Consider the following 18,905-nt stretch of genomic DNA (forward strand, 5'->3'; position numbering starts at 1 on the left):
ACTGAAAATGCTGACAGGCTGACTCTGATCAAGATGAACAAGGGTTGGATTGGGCCAGACTTCACCACACCACCAGCAAATGAGAGCGGAATTTAAAGTTTGCCATGTACCTCCACTCACCCATGGGTACACACTTCTGGACTTTGGATAATCGCTGGACTGCTCCTCCTTCTCCTCATGCGCCACCATGATGACCGTTACAAATTGCAATACTTAGGCCTTTGTTTCAGGTATACCCCCAGTGGTAAATTTTTTCGCCCATTCTTTGCAGAATGGACATTACAACGACAGGAGACCCGCTCCTTTGCAATGGGAACAATGTTTTGAGGCCCTCATGCACGTCTCTACCCAGGGACAACGTGGAGCCTCCCAATTTTTGGCTGCCCTGCCTAAGGGCTATACTATAATACACCCACTTCCTGACAATGGACACTTAATGTTTTGAGGCCCTCATGCACGTCTCTACCCAGGGACAACGTGGAGCCTCCCAATTTTTGGCTGCCTTGCCTAAGGGCTATACTATAATACACCCACTTCCTGACAATGGACACTTAATGTTTTGAGGCCCTCATGCACGTCTCTACCCAGGGACAACGTGGAGCCTCCCAATTTTTGGCTGCCCTGCCTAAGGGCTATACTACAATAGACCCACTTCCTTCCAATGGGCACTTCAGGTTTACAGGCCCTCATGCACGTCTCTATCCAGGGACAATGTGGAGCCTCCCAATTTTTGGCTGCCCTGCCTAAGGGCTATACTACAATAGACCCACTTCCTTACAATGGGCACTTCAGGTTTACAGGCCATCATGCACGTCTGTATGCAGGGGCATTGGTGAACCTCACAATTTTGGACTGCCCTGGCAAAGGAAAATACTACAAAGACTCACTTCCTCAAAATGGGCACATTAGACTCAAGAGGCCTTCATGTACGTCTCTTCTCAGGGACATCGGAGTGCCACACAATGTTTTCACGTAAAATCTTTCATGTATTAATCTCAAAAAGTAACATACACCAGCTCTATCTAACTATTGGGTATGTGCCCTTAACATTTCCGCCATGAAAAATCATTTTGGGGTCATTTTGGAAGGTTTTCTGGTGAGTCCGTAAAAATGGCGTAAAACGCGGACAAAATTGTTCACAGCTGTGACTTTTCAGTGATAAATGCTTCAAGGGGTCTTCCCCATGCTGTTGCCATGTCATTTGAGCACTCTTCTGAGACTTTTGTGACATTTTTAGGGTTTCTCCATGCTGCCGGGGGGTCATTTCACAAAAATACTCGGGTCTCCCATAGGATAACATTGGGCTCGTTGCTCGGGCCGAGTACACGAGTATCTTGGGAGGCTCGGCCCGAGCTTCGAGCACCCGAGCTTTTTAGTACTCGCTCATCACTATTGCTAATGCATTGAAATTAAAATGCATTTGTACTGGATCCGTTTTGCATTAAAAAAATGTTCAGGACGCATGTTAAAAAAATGTAGTGTGAAAGTACCCTTAACCGCAACCTGCAGGTGGCGTCACACTAATGACTCTAATCTTCCCTGTAAATACTCCCCATTAAAAAAGTCCCCAGGGCACGGGACCGGGCAATGGCCACCAAAGTGACATTCCCCAGTGATTCACTGCCCGGGACTGAGAACCCCATTCCCTGGGCGACGCAGCTCCACCTCTGGGCGGCCATCCACTGGGTCCTACCCTAGTCTGTCACCAGTCATTGGGGAATTTTGGGGAAAAACAGGCATTAACTGGAATGTTTTGCTGGTACCAGCAGTGGTCTTCTGGGTCCCTGGGGTTAGGCCCTGCATCCTGGTGGGGATGCAGTTCCTGGTAGCTCCCTGATGGCGCTACACTGTCATAGTAGAGGGCTATGCCGGTGAAGTGTGACGCCGCTGGCCTATCAGGTCGTCACAGGGTACTGCACAAACTGCCCTTCCGTGCAGTATTCCAAGTTCCTCCCGGTTCTGGGTCCCTATCTTATGGTGTTGCCTCCAACAGCAAATCAAATCCTAGATACACCCTACACCACACCCACCAGGCACACCAGTGGACGGCTTGAGTGGAATAGAGCCGCCCACCTGGGGGGGTCAGGGAGGGGAGGTGAGGAGTGTAGAGAGTTGGTAGTGAAGGGAGTGAGTGAGAGGAGCTTGGGAGTGGTGGCTCCCAAGAGAAGCTGTCTAGGTTGCAGACGGTGGTCTGGACCTAGAGGAGTCGGACCCCCGGTCGCAGGGGATTGTGGCTAGGTACCTGAACCTGTCAAGGAGGACGGTCAGCAGCCTGGCACTGTCACCGGTCCGGGACCGAATGTACGGCGGGGTACACGGACCCTAGGTGCGGAGAAGCTTCAGGCAACCCGACAATTTACCTGAGGAGAACGGAGCCTTTATGATATGTTCCCACCCGCTCCAGAATCGTGGCACTAGCGCAACGAGGGGGATAAGGCCTTCAAACAAAATGGTCCAGAAAATCCCAAAAGTGAGCCCTGAGAGCAGGCTCCCACACTTAGCCACAGTGGGGAGTGGGGCCTGGAAAGATTCAGACTACTGGGCCACCACGTTGAAGTTGGGCCAAAAGGCAAGTCACGGATCACCAGGCAACACCATAGGGGACGGGACCCGGACATGCTCCCCTCAAGCGGCAGCGATACCCCAAGATTTGGTTTACCCGGTTGTCAGCGTCTACTTATTGACTGAGTTTAGTACCTGAGTGACCCCTGCATCCCACGGCATCCCACCGAGTCCCGGGGCCTTCCCCTACCCGTAGAAGGCGACGACACCTTAGCTGCCCCACTCCATCACCCCGGGTACTCTCATCGTCAGCGGCGGTACTCCCAATTACCGTACACCATGGGTGGCGTCACGAACTATATCTCCCCTATAAATACCCCCCTTTTCATTCGAGTGTGGCCCCTAGCCCCCGAATCCAGAGACCCTCGAGCCACGAATAATTACCCCCGGATCCGAGCGGTTCGACCGCTGCAGGGGCGGCACTGAAGCTTTTTATGAGCATTTTTAGGGACTTTTTGATTCAGGAGAAGGGAACTGTGTAAGTTCTGGACTGAAAGACAAGTAGAGCATCTAAAGAGCAAGGTCTAAAACAGCGAAAAACAATGTCCAACTTCAGAGAACAAGAACAGTGCAGTGGGGGCAACAGATTCAATGCAAGCTGCAGTCATATAGCGACAGACCACTTCCAATCTCATATTAGAAAAGTTGACTGCACAGGAGAGGGGGCGTGATATCAGAATAATCAACGGCTTAAAGGGGTGGTTTCCCCTTTTGTTATTACTAGCCACATCGATATTATGTTGAGAAACAAGATTTCTCTCAAATACTTTGTGTTGCCAATAGTGCCTGCGAGGGGCGCTATTGCGGTACGTTTACCCCCTTCTCATGATCCCCGGACTCCGTGCTTGTTTTTGAGATATTTCTTTCAGCATGTTCACTATATTGTAAAACTGATGTATCAGTGTGATGCCTCAGGTCGGTACGAAAGGGGTACCGGTAAGTGCATGAACATGTGTTCATCCACATGGGAACCAATTGTCTGCTGTAAGACATTGACAATGGTCTTTAAGTGGTTAAACTGCAGCAATCGGAACTTGAGGTCGATCCTGGCTCTTTAACAAAGCTGGCACCTGCCCATCATGGAAAGTGCATGTATGTCTATATTTCTGGAATGGGTTAAAGTCTCTTTTATTGGGATGTTACTCATAAGAATGCGTCTCAACCATGAGCTTTCGTAAATACAAAACATTTGTCAGATAGTTGGAATATGCAGGTCTAATATTTGTGTGCCGCCCCCGTGTCAGCAGCCAACGCTGCTCGGATCCGGGCCTTCAGGGGTAGTGGCTTGAGGGTCTCCGGACCCGGGGGTCTCGCAGACACGCGGAATAAAATGGGGGACGTAGATGTACGGGCTAGGCCGTAATAGGTTCGTGACGCCACCCACGGTGTGTGGTGAGGTGGGACACCACCGCTGCTGTCATGGGGCACCCGGGGGAGATGTTGTGCAGCAAGATGTTAACCCCTCTGTGGGCAGGGATGGTGGCCCCGGGACCTGATGGCTCTGATGCAGGGGGAATGACGACCGCAGGTGGTGCTGGTGTACTCACTGTTAGTAAAACACACAAGCCTCTGGTAAACCAAGGTGGTGGTGGTCGGTGCCGCGGCCAGTTCTGTTCGGGATCCCCCACCTGGCTGGTGGTCTCTATCCTTTTCCTGCACCGTTGTGTAAGGTGGACTTTCCCAGTATAAAACTCAGCAGTCCGCTCCCGGCTGGATGTGGCCTAAGGAGCCATGCCCACAGACGCTGGCCCGTGGGATCTATGGGCCTTGGCGGTGACCTCTCATCCCTAATCAGTGGGCTGTTGTCTTCTATGAGGGACTTTGGGTGCGACAGGACCTCTAGTCCTGGCTTCAATCAGTTAATTAACCAGTTCCACTTGTTTCTGGTTCCTGGCTTCAGGGTCCGAGTACCCCCCTTTGTGCTACGGTTTCCGGGTCAGTTCCCCGTGTCGGCACCAGCGGGCCACAACCCTGGCCCAGTCCACCTCGGTTCCACCGAGCCATCTTCCTGTCTCCTGCTGACGGAGACCACCGTCCGCCTGCCAGCCAAGGCACCAGGGCTCCCACCCTGGCACCGCTCAACTTGGACCCCAATGCTGGAGCTACCCCCAGCTCCAGCCCACACCCCTCTCCAAACTGAACTCTAAGGCAAACTGTCTTACTTTCCCGCCCCCGGGCTGTCTGGACCCCTGGGTGGGCGTGTCCCAACCACCTGGTCACGCCCACTGGTGTGTCTGTCTTTCCCTAAAGGGGGGGTGACTAGGGTTTCTGGTTAGCTGTGTGTTTCCTAATGAGGGAAGGTGTAATGCGGGGGCCTAACTGTGACTACCTGGTTTTGCCAGGGCGTCACATTTCCACCCCTTATTGAAGAGCTGGTTGTTCTGCCCATATAAGGCGCCGCTCACATCAGCGGTATTTTGCCGCAAAGCCGGATCCAGAACCAATGTGTTTCAATTCCATTCATTTACAATGGAAGCGAGGCAAGATGCGGTCACATGCGGTTGCGTGTGTCATACACAACCGCATGTGACCGCATCTTACTGCGCTTCCATTGTAAAAGAATGGAGCTGAAACGCATTTGTGCCGGATCCGGCTTTGCAGCAAAATACCGCTGATGTGAGCGTCGCTTAATCCTAACTTTAGTCCCACAGTGTCGTATGCACCTGAACACATGGGAGTGAATGAGTGCTGGTTTATGTCTATTGCTAGATGTAATGTGTACTACGAATGATATTTCGAGCCATCTAGACCATACTTATCACTCCAGGCTCCGGTCCATTCCTTGTGACCCCAGGGATTCCACACTCTGATGAGATTTACATTATTTTTACCAAAAGTGACCTTCAGAGTACAGAGAACCACATGTTAGTGAACATGAAAACCTCTCATTGCCGCTCAGGTCAAGTATGTGTTGTAGTTTCCTCACCTCCTTAGCTCCGGTTATCGCGTATATATGACCTCTAACGATACTGGTACTTAAACCTTCTTCTTTAGCTTCCGGGAACTGCAAGGAAAAATTTTAAAAGATTAAACATATTTGGGTACACCTTGTCGCGGTGGGATGGTTTTACGCTTTTTTGATCAAAATAGTGTTTACTAAGTCCCCTATGTTTATTTATATGCACTATGCTGTTATTAGTTACAGCAGGGTATATGTTTATATTAGTCTTATTTTGGGTTTTCTTTGTTTTATGGTGAGTGTGAATATGCGCTTAACATGCATGTGAACCAACTCATGCTCTGGCTCATTTTTTTTTTGTTTTTTTGTGTTTGGTACTCAGTACAAATAGGGTGCGGCCCCCATTTCCATTGAGCTGAGCATTTCATCCATTGCATCCCATGGCTGTGTGCCTATAGTTGGGACCCAGCCACTCTCTGCCATTATTCAGATTGATATCTGTTGACACATGGTGAGGTTTTAATATTAGACAATGTAGGTACAGTCCTGATTTGGGTGCACCTTGTCGCGGTGGGATAGTTTTACGCTTTTTTGATCAAAATAGTGTTTACTAAGTCCCCTATGTTTATTTATATGCACTAAGCTGTTATTAGTTACAGCAGGGTATATGTTCATATTATTCTTATTTTGTTTTTTTTTGTTTTATGGCCAGTGTGAATATGCACTTATAACGTGCATTATACCAACTCACGATCCGGCTCTTTTTTTGTTGTGTTTTGTACACAAGATTAAACATGTGTAGGTCAGTTTTGATCTTTGTTGAATAGAGTTGAATAAATTGTCAATAAACCTCCAATACTTTGATCCAATATGTTTTACATGAGCAACTTTTCTAACCATCTGATCATCTTGATCCAAACAGGATCCACTAGAAACTAGAAAATCTGTTATCATTCTAATTTTTCCAGGGAAGATGATATACAGCAATTTGATTCCATGCAACTTGAAAGTGCTGCGAAGCCCCCAATAGCTCAGAAAAAGGTGTGTAATACAATTCACTTTTTCTCACACACTGATCTTCTTCATTGCTTTGCTGTCACACACAATCTGTATCGCTTATTCAGTGTTTTATATTTTTTTACCATCTTTATTACTAAGCTGTGAGCTCTAACACTTTTTCCTTATCCAAATTCACCAAAAAATGGCTGCTGCTTTTCCTGCCTCTGTTTTTATACAGGCTGTGATAGTCCCTCCTGATTGGCTGTGCTACAATACGTGATGTGTTAGCTACAAGGTATTATGTGGAAACCTCCTTAAAGGGAACATGTCAGGTGCAATATGCACCCAGAACCATGAGCAGTACTGGGTGCATATTGCTAATCTCTGCCTAACTGTCCCTGTTAGCCCCAGGGCTATGGGATACTCGGTCCCAGGCCGTATATGTATGGGGATGCTGTTTCACGGGTGTGCTATGGCCATTGCCTGGTTCCGTGACCCTGGGGACGCTTTTAAAAGGGGTTTATATACAGGGGAAATGAAAGAGTTTATGTCGTGATGCCACTTGCGGGTTGCGGCTAAGTAGTTGGAGCTGCCGCTGCACAGTTTATGGCCACTGGGGCTGGTGTTAATGGCAGCCGGGATGTTGGGCCCTCCGCAAGTAGGGCTGAGCTCCAGGGTATAGATGATGGGGTGCGTCGTGGAAAGAACGGAGACCACACGATGGGAATGCAGTGCAACTCTTTTTTTACTTACAGCAGATGCTGACGCTAGACGGCTGGTTCAGACCCCTGGTCCCTGCAGTCCCAGTGCCGATGTGGTAACCTGATGGCTTCTTTCCCCCGCACCCCTGTGTCGTTTTGTGGAACCCCGTAGCTTGGAGCATCTTGGGGTCCCCTCCTGTTGGTCGTCAGGCTCTGGTCCGTACAGCGGGCAGTGTAAAACCTGTAGGTTTGGTCTTCTGTTCTGGTCCCTGGCTCAATCGTTACTGCTGTTGCCCCCGGATTCTTGGGTCAGTGAGGTCCTGGATGGTCCCCTTACTGTGCAGGTATTTGTCAGGCAGCTTGAAGCAGTCACCTAACCTAGAGCCCTGTGCCCCGTCGATGCCTTGGTTCCAAGGGTACCTCATTGTACCCTCCCTTGCACCCACTCTCCTGTACCAGTCATGCCACTGTTACACGACCCCATCTCGAGACACGTTCGTCTCCTCAAACTGTCACTACTGACTGACCTGCTGTCTGTCTCCTCCCCCCCGGGTTGTTGGCTAGTGGACTGGACTGGCTCCACCCCTAGGTGGCCATTCATTGGGTCCCCAACTTGTTAGTCATCCCTGTCTGGGTGAGGGAACTGGGGATGCTTTGTGTTTTGATTGGTACCAGCATTGATCTTCCAGGTCCTGGGGGGTAGGCTCTGCATCTGTGACACGATGCAGTACCTAGTAGTGCCCTTAAGGGTTCAGGGGTGCTACATATCTAGTAGTATAGATAAAGGGATCTTTAGAAAAGGTATTTCTAAAGATCTGTTATCATATGCTAATGAGTGCAGTGACTAGTCACAAGAGCGTTAGTTTCCTTGGCTAGTCGGGCCCCTTAGTACACCCACAGGGGCATGCTTAAATGCTAACGTGCAAATGAATGCGCAGCATCAGAAGATGGTCGTGATCACCTCTCTGCTGCCATCACATCCTATGCTGGCCTTCGGCTCAGTATGATGATCCCGCAATTTTGGTCATGCACACTACACAAGTTTGAAGCCTTTACGCGTACGTTTGGCTTCATAGTGCGTATGACTTAAAGTCCGGGATCATGAGCACTGAGCTGAAGTCTAGCGTAGGATGCGGTGGCAGCAGAGAGGTGAGCGCGAACTTCCTCTGACGCTGCGCATTCATTTGCATGTTAGTACCCCCACAGGAGCCAAGGGAAGTAATGCCATTGCAACTTGTCGATGGCCTTATTAGCATATGATATGGGATCTTTAGATATACTTTTTCTAAAGATCTCTTTATCTATGCTAGTGTATACAGGGACAGTTAGGCAGGAATTAGCAATATGCACCCAGAACTGCTCATGGTTCTGAGTGGATATTGCACCTGACAGGTTCCCTTTAAGATCATGTGATCCTTCGCTCGCTGATGTAATCTGCTGCAATGTGGTAGCAGCTATTTTAAAATATTTGTAATTTGTGCAGCAAATTCTTAAAAATGTAACATGGATTTGATTCACACTGAATCAATTTGCTTACCTTTGGAACACACTTTTTAATTTTTCAAGGAATTGGCAATTTTGTGCACATATTAAGGCTGGTATTGCAGGGCGGGTGTAGTCTCACAATGCAATGATTTTATTGAACACTATACAAAATTATCACTTTCAACTTACTGAGGTACAGCCAACCAGGGATTTCTCTCCCAATGTTTTTTGGATTATCCCAAACAAATTATCCGGAGCAGACTTTGTTGTGTATAATTCCCCAACTCCACCGGTGAAATCTGCCAGTGATTCCAAAACAAAACCTGCAACAAGACCTTCGTATGATCCATTGATCCTGTAGACAATAGAGTTTTGATTATTAGTGCTTCTTATGTCGTGCAAACCAAAGAAAAAAAACCTCTGAAATCGAGTAGTATCCTTTATTAAATTATTATTCTAAAATCCCAACCAAAAAATCCGAACAAAAAGGTGTATAGTCTACACAACGGCAACTTAGTGGACTAGCTGCGTTAGGGGTAGAGATCAGTGGTGACCTGTGATGAGTAGGGTATGGGCAGTCCATTCACAATATTAAAGGGAACCTGTCACCATATTTGGTGACTATAAGCTGTGGCCACCACCAGTGGGCTCTTATATACAGCATTCTAACATGCTGTATATAAGAGCCCAGGTGGCAGTGTACAATGTAAAAAACACTTTATAATATTCACCTAAGGAGCGGTGCGATGCAGACTGGTTGGATGGGTCTCTCCATTCTTCGGTACCGGAGCCTCCTCCTTTAGCCATCTTTGTCCTCCTTCTTCTGAAGTCTGGGAGCACGATGCATCCTACATCATCGACACTAGCTGGCATTGAAGTCCTGCGCAAGCACAGATCAAAGTATTGTAGTGCGCCTGCGTGGGACCTCAATGTCGGCTAGAGAGCATGATGTAGGACGCGTCATGCACCCAGGCTTCAGAAGAAAGACAAAGATGGCCGAAAGATGAGGCGCCGGTACTGGAGAACGGAGACACCCATCTAACCTTCTGCATCGCACCGCCCCTGAGTGAGTATTATAAGTGTTTTTTACGTTCTACACAGCTGCCTGGGCTCTTATATACAACATGTTAGAATGATGTATATAAAAGCCCACTGGTGGTGGCTGCAGCTCATAGTCACCAAATCTGGTGACAGGTTCCCTTTAAGATCATGGGCCTAGCCCTGCAATTTCTGCTGAAACTTGTTGCCATGACACACTCACTTATTAAAGCAAGGAAGGCCAGATAGTACCCCCTTTCATGCTTTACATGGACTAACTGAATTGCATGCCTGATTTCTTGACAATGGCATTATCAGATAATACATGAGGATTTTTAGCGCAATTATCGCTTGTTTCTATTGTTTGTCAGTTACAAGCATATATTGGTATTCTGTTTATTCTCAATAGGTGGCCAGTTATCAGGACCTTTTTCATCCTTTTACCACTGATGAAGCCCCAAGGTGAAGAGAAACCCATCGGGGCGTTGTTGAATATTCCTAGGGGAAAATCCTTGGCGGGTTGATACTCCTCATGGACCCCCATGGAGCTACTGAATACTGTTAAGTATTCCCTACCTAGGGCCATTTTTATACCTATTATGGGGTTTATTAACTACCCCTGTCTTTTTGTCCTCTGATGGGGATACATTTTATTTTTCATGTAAACGTACTAAATATGTAGGTGGATTTATTGAGGTTCTGACCTAACGAATGTGTTACATGGTCTGTTTGCTCACATACACTCGCACTTTATGAGGTTGTTGGTGGAGGGCACAATACATAGTGGTAGATTAGGGGCTTAATAGGGACAGTTGCTGAGGAACAGGGGTGCGTAAAAATTAGGGTGGCTCAACCTCCGTTGTTTGGCAGCGGAAAGTGCAGGCCTAGGCCCATGATCTTAAGATCGTGATTGGATTGCCTATATGTGCCGCCCCCACGCCAGCCATCAGGCTGCTCTGATCCAGATCTGCGGTATGACTCGAGGGACTCTACTGGACCCAGGGGTCGCGCGGACACTTCGAATAAAAGGGGACGTATTTGTACGGGATTTGCTGTAATTAGTCTGTGACGCCACCCACGGTGTGTGGTGACATTTGGCACCACTGCTGCTGTTATAGGGTACCCGGGGGCGATGGAATGGCAGCTGGATATTAACACCTCTCTGGGTAGGGATGGATGCCCCGGGGTCCATTGATGGGCAGGATAGCAGGGACCAGTAAACTTACAGTTCGGTTGTCCTGGTGCTGGATGAGGTTGCACTCATGTGGGGAGTCAATAGTTGTCGTGGTGCTGGATGAGGTTGCACTGATGTGTGGAGTCAATAAACACAAAGTCCTTTTGGTAAACCAAGGTGTCGGTGGCCGGCCGCCGCAGTCGGGTGTATCTGGTCCTACACCCAGGGTAGTAGTCAATGTCTCTCTCCTCTGCACGTTGTGTTCTGTGTGTTGGACTTCTCGGTGTGAAACACGGGAGTCCGCTCCCCGTCCTTTTGTTGGGAGCCCTGCCCGCTGACGCTGACCCTTGGGATCTACCGGGCCCTGGCAGATGCCCTAGTCCTCTTGGTGGGTGGTTGTGTGCCGCCCCCATGCCAGCAGTCAGTGCTGCTCAGATCCGGATCTACGGTATGGCTCGAGGGGTTCTCCGGACCCGTGGGGTCGCGCGGACACTCCAAATAAAGGGGACGTATTTATATGGAGTTGTTTGCAAAAATGTCTGTGACGCCACCCACGGTGTGTGGTGATATGTAGCACCACCGCTGCAGTTAAGGGACTCCCGGGGTGATGGTCTGGCAGCTGGATGCTAACCCCTCCGTGGGTAGGAATGGATGTCCCGAGGCCCAGTGTCTCTATGCTGAGGAGGGTGATTGCAGGGTCGGCGCACCCGGCCAGGCCAGGAATGTTACTCACGGTCAAATAAAGCACACAAGTCTTGTGATAAACCAAGGTGATGGTGGCCGGCTGCCGCAGACGGGTGTATCTGATCCCACACCCGGGCTGGTAGTCAATGTCTCTCTCCTCTACACTCAGTGTTTTGTAGGTAGGACTTCCCGGTTTGAAACACGGGAGTCCGCTCCCGGTCCTTTGGTTGGGAGCCGTGCCCTTCTGACGCTGACCCTTGGGATCTACGGGCCCTGGCGGTTGCCCTATCCCTCTCGGTGGGTGGTTGTCTACTTTTCGGGACTTAGGTTGAGACAGGACCTATAATCCTGCCCTCAATTGGTTAATTAGCTAGGCCGTTGGTGCCAGTCCTGGCTTCAGGGTCCAAGTACCCCCTTTGTGCACGGTTTCCAGGTCAGTTCTCCGGTGTTGGTACCGGCAGGCTACAACCCTGCCCCGGTCCACCTCAGATCTCCGGCAGCCGTCTTCCCGTCTCCTGCTGACACTGACTACTCTCTGCCACCTAGCCAGTGCGTTAGGTCTCCGACCCTCACGCCTGTCCTCACTCCTCTCAACTCCAACTAAAAACTCCCTGTTTTCCCGCCCCGGGCTCTCCAGACCCCTAGGTGGGCATTTCTCATCCACCTGGTCCGGCCCACTGGTGTGTCTTTCCTACCCTAAGGGGGGGTGGCTAGGGTTTCAGGTCGGCTGTATGTAACCCTGTGTGGGAAGGTGTTGTGCGGGGGCCTTTCTGTGTGACTACCTGGTTTTGCCAGGGTGTCACATTCCCCCTTTGTTTAATACAGACCGTCCGCGGGCTGTCTGACCACCAACGTTTATTGTAACTGAAAGGTAAAACAAGAGTAACAAGTATAATAACATTTTTCAACAATTCTTCCCTTTACGGGAGGCACATATCTTGAACGTTGCAAACGGAATGGGCCACCTTCTCATTGCTCCCACCCAAAACAACCTGTTCCCTGGTGCCACCGCTAAGCACTGGTGCACACCCCTTTTCCCAAGTCCAGGAACGGGTCCGGGTGACGCCCACATGGGCCGAGTAAAAGGTTCCTTACCTGGCAGTCCTTGTCACAGGCCCCAAGTCTGGGGACCCCTGGTCTGGAGGTTAGCCACCGGTTGCAGTGGTGACGGGGCCTCGGCCTACTCACCTGCTACCCTTCCTCCAATCAACCTCTCCAAAGACTGCGGCGAGCAAACAAGAAGGTGGATAGTTAAAACATTTAAATACTGCTGCCGATGCAGCCTCCTTGTGGAGCTTTCCCACAAGACCACCGCTCGTACAACACCGATCCCCAATGCCCCCTTCACTCACGGTGCTGCACTGTCCCAGGACTCCTTCTTCCTGCTGCGGTGCAGGTACGACTGCTCCTCCAGATCTGGATCCATCCTCCACCAGGGGCTCTGACCCTTGATGACATCTTCAGTTCAACAAGCAGGGGGAAGACGTTCAACAAGAATAGAGCTCCAACTGTCAACTGCCCTGCCACCGTCCACCTGCTGTGCAGATGGCCTCCTCCGGGAACATGAGGACGTTCAACAAGGGTGACGGGTTCTTTAAACAGTCAACTTGTAACTTTTAGCTCACTTGCGGGTAGCTGTCCATGTTCAGCTACCGCTGCTGCTGCTGCCAGTACGGGGCACGGGTTCCGTGCTCCGCCTCCTGCTCAGGAGCCAGGCTCACTTGGATGCCCTCGGCGCCGGCTACGAACGGCCTCTCATACTGCCGGGGGCCCATTGCTCAGTGGCCTGCCCCTCCTCTCTGCAGGTACACTCCGACTGCTTCACAGCCAGGACGGGGTACTTGGGAGCGGCCGGCACCATGGCCAGGGTAGACTTCCGGTCGGGTGCTGCCTCCGTTGCGGCTGGGCAGACTGCCGGAGCGGACATCATCACCGTTGCAGCCGGGCGGACTGCCGGAGCCGACGTCTTCACCGTTGCGGCCGGGCGGACTGCAGGAGCCGACGTCATCACTGGAGCGGCCAGACTGGGGGCCGGATGGGATGTCGTCAGCGGTGCCAGAGCGATGGTGACGGTAAGGCCTGAAGGCCCAGCAGCTGGGTCCTCCCCCGTGGATAGTACGGGCTCTGCTGCCACGGACTGGGGCAGCGGGTCAGTCGGGGCGTTGGCTGCGGACACAGGCGACGAGGGAGATGGCGTAGCAGACTGGAGCAGGCCGGGCCCCTCAGCCGGGACGGCTGGTTCCTGGGGAACATAGGGGCGTGGGTCACTGCTTACCCGCTCCTCCGAGATCATCTCCACTTCGCGTGCCCGGACAGCCCCAGCCCCTTCATCTCCGACGCCCACTTCGCCAGCATGAAGTGGGCTTGGGTCTGGATAGTCCGACAAATCCTGCCGCGTTGGTGTCCAGGAACAGGTTGCTGCAGAGTCCTGGCGTCCCTGCACTTTACAGCGCTAGTTACATGCCGCTCCGTCCTCTCTTCCCCCTTGGTTTGCTAGTTTCGTTTTCTGCCTCAGGGTCCTCCTTCCGGCAGTGTTCCCAGGGGGCGGGGCTTCAACATCGCGCCCTTTCTCAGGGAAGAAGACGCTGGGTTTTCATTTTCATGCCCAAAAATGGCAGCAAAAATGGCGGCTTTTCAAAATTTTGCAGCGGAGCACTGCTGACAGTCCAGAACAAGGAGCACTTCTACCAGGTAAGTGGATGGGTAAGTATCCTGTTCGTGACGCCAGGTTTTGAGGTGTGCCGCCCCCACGCCAGCCGTCAGGCTGCTCGGATCCGGATCTGCGGTATGGCTTGAGGGACTCTACTGGGACCCGGGGGTCGCGCGGACATTTCGAATAAAAGGGGATGTATTTGTACGGGATTTGCTGTAATTAGTCTATGACGCCACCCGCGGTGTGTGGTGAGATGTGGCACCACCGCTGTTGTTATAGGGTACCCGGGGGCGATGTAATGTCAGCTGGATATTAACCCCTCCTTGGGTAGGGCTGGATGCCCCGGGGCCCAGTGATGTGCAGGGTTGTAGGGACCAGTAAACTTACAGTTCGGTTGTCCTGGTGCTGGATGAGGTTGCACTCATGTGGGGAGTCAATAGTTGTCGTGGTGCTGGATGAGGTTGCACTGACGTGTGGAGTCAATAAACACAAAGTCCTTTTGGTAAACCAAGGTGTTGGTGGCCAGCCGCCGCAGACGGGTGTATCTGGTCCCACACCCAGGCTAGTAGTCAATGTCTCTCTCCTCTGCACGCTGTGTTCTGTGTGTTGGACTTCCCGGTATGAAACACGGGAGTTCGCTCCCGGTCCTTTGGTTGGGAGCCATGCCCGCTGATGCTGACCCTTGGGATCTACCGGGCCCTGGCGGATGCCCTAGTCCTCTTGGTGGGTATTTGTCTCTTTTCAGGACTTAGGTTGGGACAGGACCTATAATCCTGCCCTCAATTGGTTAATTAGCTAGGCCGTTGGTGCCAGTCCTGGCGTCCGGGTCCAAGTACCCCCTTTGTGCACGGTTTCCGGATCGGTTCTCCAGTGTCGGTACCGGCGGGCTACAACCCTGCCCCGGTCCACCTCGGATCTCCAGCAGCCATCTTCCCGTCTCCTGCTGACACTGACTACTGTCTGCCTCCTAGCCAGTGCGTCAGGGCACCGACCCTCACGCCTTTCCTCACTCCTCTCAACTCCAACTAAAAACTCCCTGTTTTCCCGCCCGGGGCTCTCCAGACCCCTAGGTGGGCGTTTCTCATTCGCCTGGTTCGGCCCACTGGTGTTTCTGTCCTACCCTAAGGGGGTTGGCTAGGGTTTCAGGTCGGCTGTATGTAACCCTGTGTGGGAAGGTGTTGTGCGGGGGCCTTTCTGTGTGACTACCTGGTTTTGCCAGGGCGTCACATATACTCTAATCTTCACAGGTCACCACTGATCTCTACTCCTATTGTAGCTGGACCATTAAGTTGCCCTTGTGTAGACTTTACATGTCAACTTTTTGTTTTTATTTGTTTTCTTGGGATTTTAGCATGATAATTAGGTTATTCAGTTTTATAGGAGTTTTTCCTTTGTTTGCATAATTATACCTCTAATATATCTATGGGGTTTATTTTTGGTCTTGTGTTGCTTTTTATGTAGTAAATGGGACTTTATCTCACGATCAGGTTCATGTGGTGCAGCTTTTGTTGAGCATCTGAAAGCCACAACACGAAAAATGTACAAAAAATTGCATCAGTCCACAGCATCTGAGTGGAAATCCTAGGGTGTACCAGGTCCCCCATACATATATACAGACAATGTACATGTCAAGTTAAAGTGAATCATCTCATAAGAAGTACACCCTTGGGGCAAATAATTGGCTCCAAAATCACTTTCAAATCGTGCTTGCTGCTTGACTATAAAAGAAGGGCAATGAGCCCCATAGGGGTGAATGAACCCATGACGATCGGGAGGGTGCAAGGTTAGGAAAGGGTTAATGGGGTTTGCATGGGATGGGGGATGTGTGGGAGGACAGGATTGGTAGAAAGGAGCTGTAAGGGGATTGGGGGGGAGCAAGGATGGGGTGGGGTGTTGTGAGAGGTATAAGAGAGGGGGGTGTACTGATCACCTCCCCTTTCGTCGATTGATCTGTGTCCCAGGACGTACTGCTGCCTCCTGCCATGGCTGCCCTTGCTGAACTGCTGGAGATGGTGCGGGGGGCCTCCGAGGTATGAGGCAGCAGCTGGCAGCGGTCTGTGGGGCTGGAGCGGTGCCGCCTGCTGTTCCAGCGCCCGGGCCGACGCTACGTGCTCGGCGGGCGCGACCGCCGGAGCGCTACTCCCCCAGTGGGAGGGGGAGAATACGATCAAGGAGCCCCTGCGGGGACCCTCCGGAGCAGCGGCGGAGCCCTTCCACTCACCTAGGGGAGCAGCCGGCCACCGGGAGGAATCCGCGTCAGAGATCCCGAGGGGTCGGGGGTGGGCGGAGCCTCGGCGAGGCCCACTTCCGGTCCGCGGCCTGCACAGCATCGGACCGACGCAGGGATGACGGCAGCCCCCAGTGATGTGCCGGCTGGGGGTGGCGCTCGGCGTGCCGGATTGCCGGAGGAGACTCCCTGCAGGCCGCAGGGGAGAGCTACAGGACGGAGGACGGGAGCGGATGCGCGCGGCGAGGGCAGGAGATCGGAGGAGGGGTATGGTGGCCCGCAGGCACGGAGGAGATCGGTAGTCACGGTCCCCCCCGGCGAGGAGCGTGTTGGGGGAGGGTCCCGGCGAGGAGCAAGCTCGGCACGGCCTTCCTGCAGTCGGCAGGGAGAGAGCCCTCTGAGGACGGCAGGAGAAGTGGCGGCGCAGCAGGATGGCACGACTACAGCGAGGAAAGACGGCGGCAGGGCGCCACGGCGGGAAAAACGGAAGAGGTCAAGCAGGAGTCGCCCGGACGAGCAGGGTGCGGTGACCGTGGGGGTCGACGGCCGCCAGGTGCGGGCTGTCCCCTCGCTGGTCCCCCCTGAGGATTTCGGCAGCGCATCTGACTCCAGCGAGGAAGAAAGAGCAGCGGCGGGTCGGACGGAGCGGCAGCAGGAAGATCGTGGCACGGCTGTTCCGGGGTCGGCGCAACGGCAGCCTGGTGAGCAGACAACAGAAATGTTTCATGCTGTGGGTAGTGCGAGCGGGGGCGGGGGTTCCGTCGCGGGACGCGTTGCGCTGGGGGCGAGTGCGGTCGGGCAGTCTGGTTTACCGGGTCCGGAGTTTTGGGGGCAGCTTATGGGGGTGTTGCAGGGGTTGTCTGCGGAACGGGTTAGTCGGACTGGGCCTGGGGCTCCGGTGGGGGCGTGGGTGGGCCCCACGGAGGTGGTGCGGACAGATGCGCCGGTGCGCGAGGTTGCGGCGGGGGACCCTACCTCGGCGGCAGGTACGGGACAGGAGGCGGGTGGGGCGGCTTCCGGGGGCGCAAGTAAGGAGGCGGAAAAGGAGAAAGAAAAGGAGGATGAGGTTGTGCGCTTGGATGATAGGGCGAGGAGTGAAATTTATGTGTGTTTTGAAGGTCAGTTAGGGGTTCATTTGAAAAAGGAGGTGAGGGAAAAGATTTGGAAAGGGGAGTATGTGGAAATTTTTTCCCTGCTTCCCTTGGAAAAGTTTAATTTGGATAAGGTAAAGCCCAGTGATACAAAAAAGGAGAAAGAGGATGAGGAAAAACGGAGGTATAGGTTGATTCCAAGGACGTTTACTAACTGGCTACAGGCCTTTGCGATCTTAGCCAGCGTGATCGGGGAAAAGGAGCCGGAGCATTGTTCCGCCCTATTTGGATATATGGATGCGATAGGGGAAGCGTATAGAGTATACGGCGGTTTAGGGTGGTTGAGATATGATGAGCAGTTCCGGCAACGGAAGGCTCTGCGGCCGGGAGTCCAGTGGGGCCACAAGGATATTTCTTTGTGGATGCGGTTAATGACGGCGCCGGTTCAGCCCTTTCGAGGGGGTGCCGGGAGCCTGGGTGCGAGCGGCGGGTCCTCGGCTGGACAGAAAAAGGGAGCTTGTTGGCAGTATAACGAGGGACAGTGTAAGTTCGGGGCCTCTTGTCGGTTTAAACACGAGTGTTCCGGATGTGGAGGGTCCCACCCTCTGGCCAGGTGCTTCAAGAAAGGGAAAGGAAAGGCGGGGGATGGATCTGGAAAAAGGGAGGACGCCAGTGAGGGTCGAGGCGATGCTTCCCTATTTAAGTAGATACCCGGATGTTCGGGCGGCGGAGTTGTTGGAACGGGGTTTTACGGAGGGCTTTCGGATTCCGTTTGAATCTGAGGCGCCGGTGTTTCGCCCGGGAAACCTGATGTCCGCAAAAGAACATCCGGCGGTGGTGAAGGAAAAGCTGCAGAAGGAGGTGGAGTTGGGAAGGATGGCGGGCCCATTCCAGGACCCGCCATTCTCCAATTTATGGATTTCCCCCCTTGGGGTGGTTCCTAAGAAGGAGCCGAACAAATTTCGGCTCATTCATCATTTATCTTATCCGGCGGGATTGTCGGTGAATGATGGGATATCATCGGAATTGTCGGCGGTATGTTATGTATCGTTCGATAGGGCCTTGGAGCTGGTAAGGGTAGCGGGGCGGGGGGCCCTGATGGCAAAGGCGGATGTGGAAGCAGCTTTTCGTTTACTCCCGGTGCATCCAGAGAGCTTTCATCTCTTGGGGTGTATGTGGGATGGTGAATACTATGTGGATCGTTGTTTGCCGATGGGCTGTTCCATTTCGTGTGCTTATTTTGAGGCATTCAGTACGTTTGTGGAATGGGTAGTCAAGGAGGTGGCAGGAGTCCATTCGGTGATTCACTATTTGGATGACTTCTTTTGCGTGGGTCCGGCGGGCTCTTCGGTTTGCTCCTTGTTGTTGTTTACGTTAGAGCGGATCGCGCGG

At 52.3% G+C, this 18,905-nt stretch overlaps 1 protein-coding gene across 1 annotated transcript in view; it reads right to left on the reverse strand.

Moving 5' to 3' along the window:
- LOC142295957 (calpain-8-like) overlaps positions 1-18,905 on the reverse strand; it is a 131,286-nt gene that overhangs the window by 78,260 nt on the left and 34,121 nt on the right. The window contains exons 5-7 of the mRNA XM_075339095.1: positions 8,836-9,001; positions 5,489-5,566; positions 5,318-5,403 (exon numbers count right to left, since the gene is read on the reverse strand). Of these exons, the coding sequence (XP_075195210.1) occupies positions 5,318-5,403; positions 5,489-5,566; positions 8,836-9,001 (330 nt within the window). The remainder of the gene's footprint in view (positions 1-5,317; positions 5,404-5,488; positions 5,567-8,835; positions 9,002-18,905) is intronic.

The sequence above is a fragment of the Anomaloglossus baeobatrachus genome, chromosome 3, assembly GCF_048569485.1.
Source record: "Anomaloglossus baeobatrachus isolate aAnoBae1 chromosome 3, aAnoBae1.hap1, whole genome shotgun sequence".
Classification (NCBI taxonomy): Eukaryota; Metazoa; Chordata; class Amphibia; order Anura; family Aromobatidae; genus Anomaloglossus; species Anomaloglossus baeobatrachus.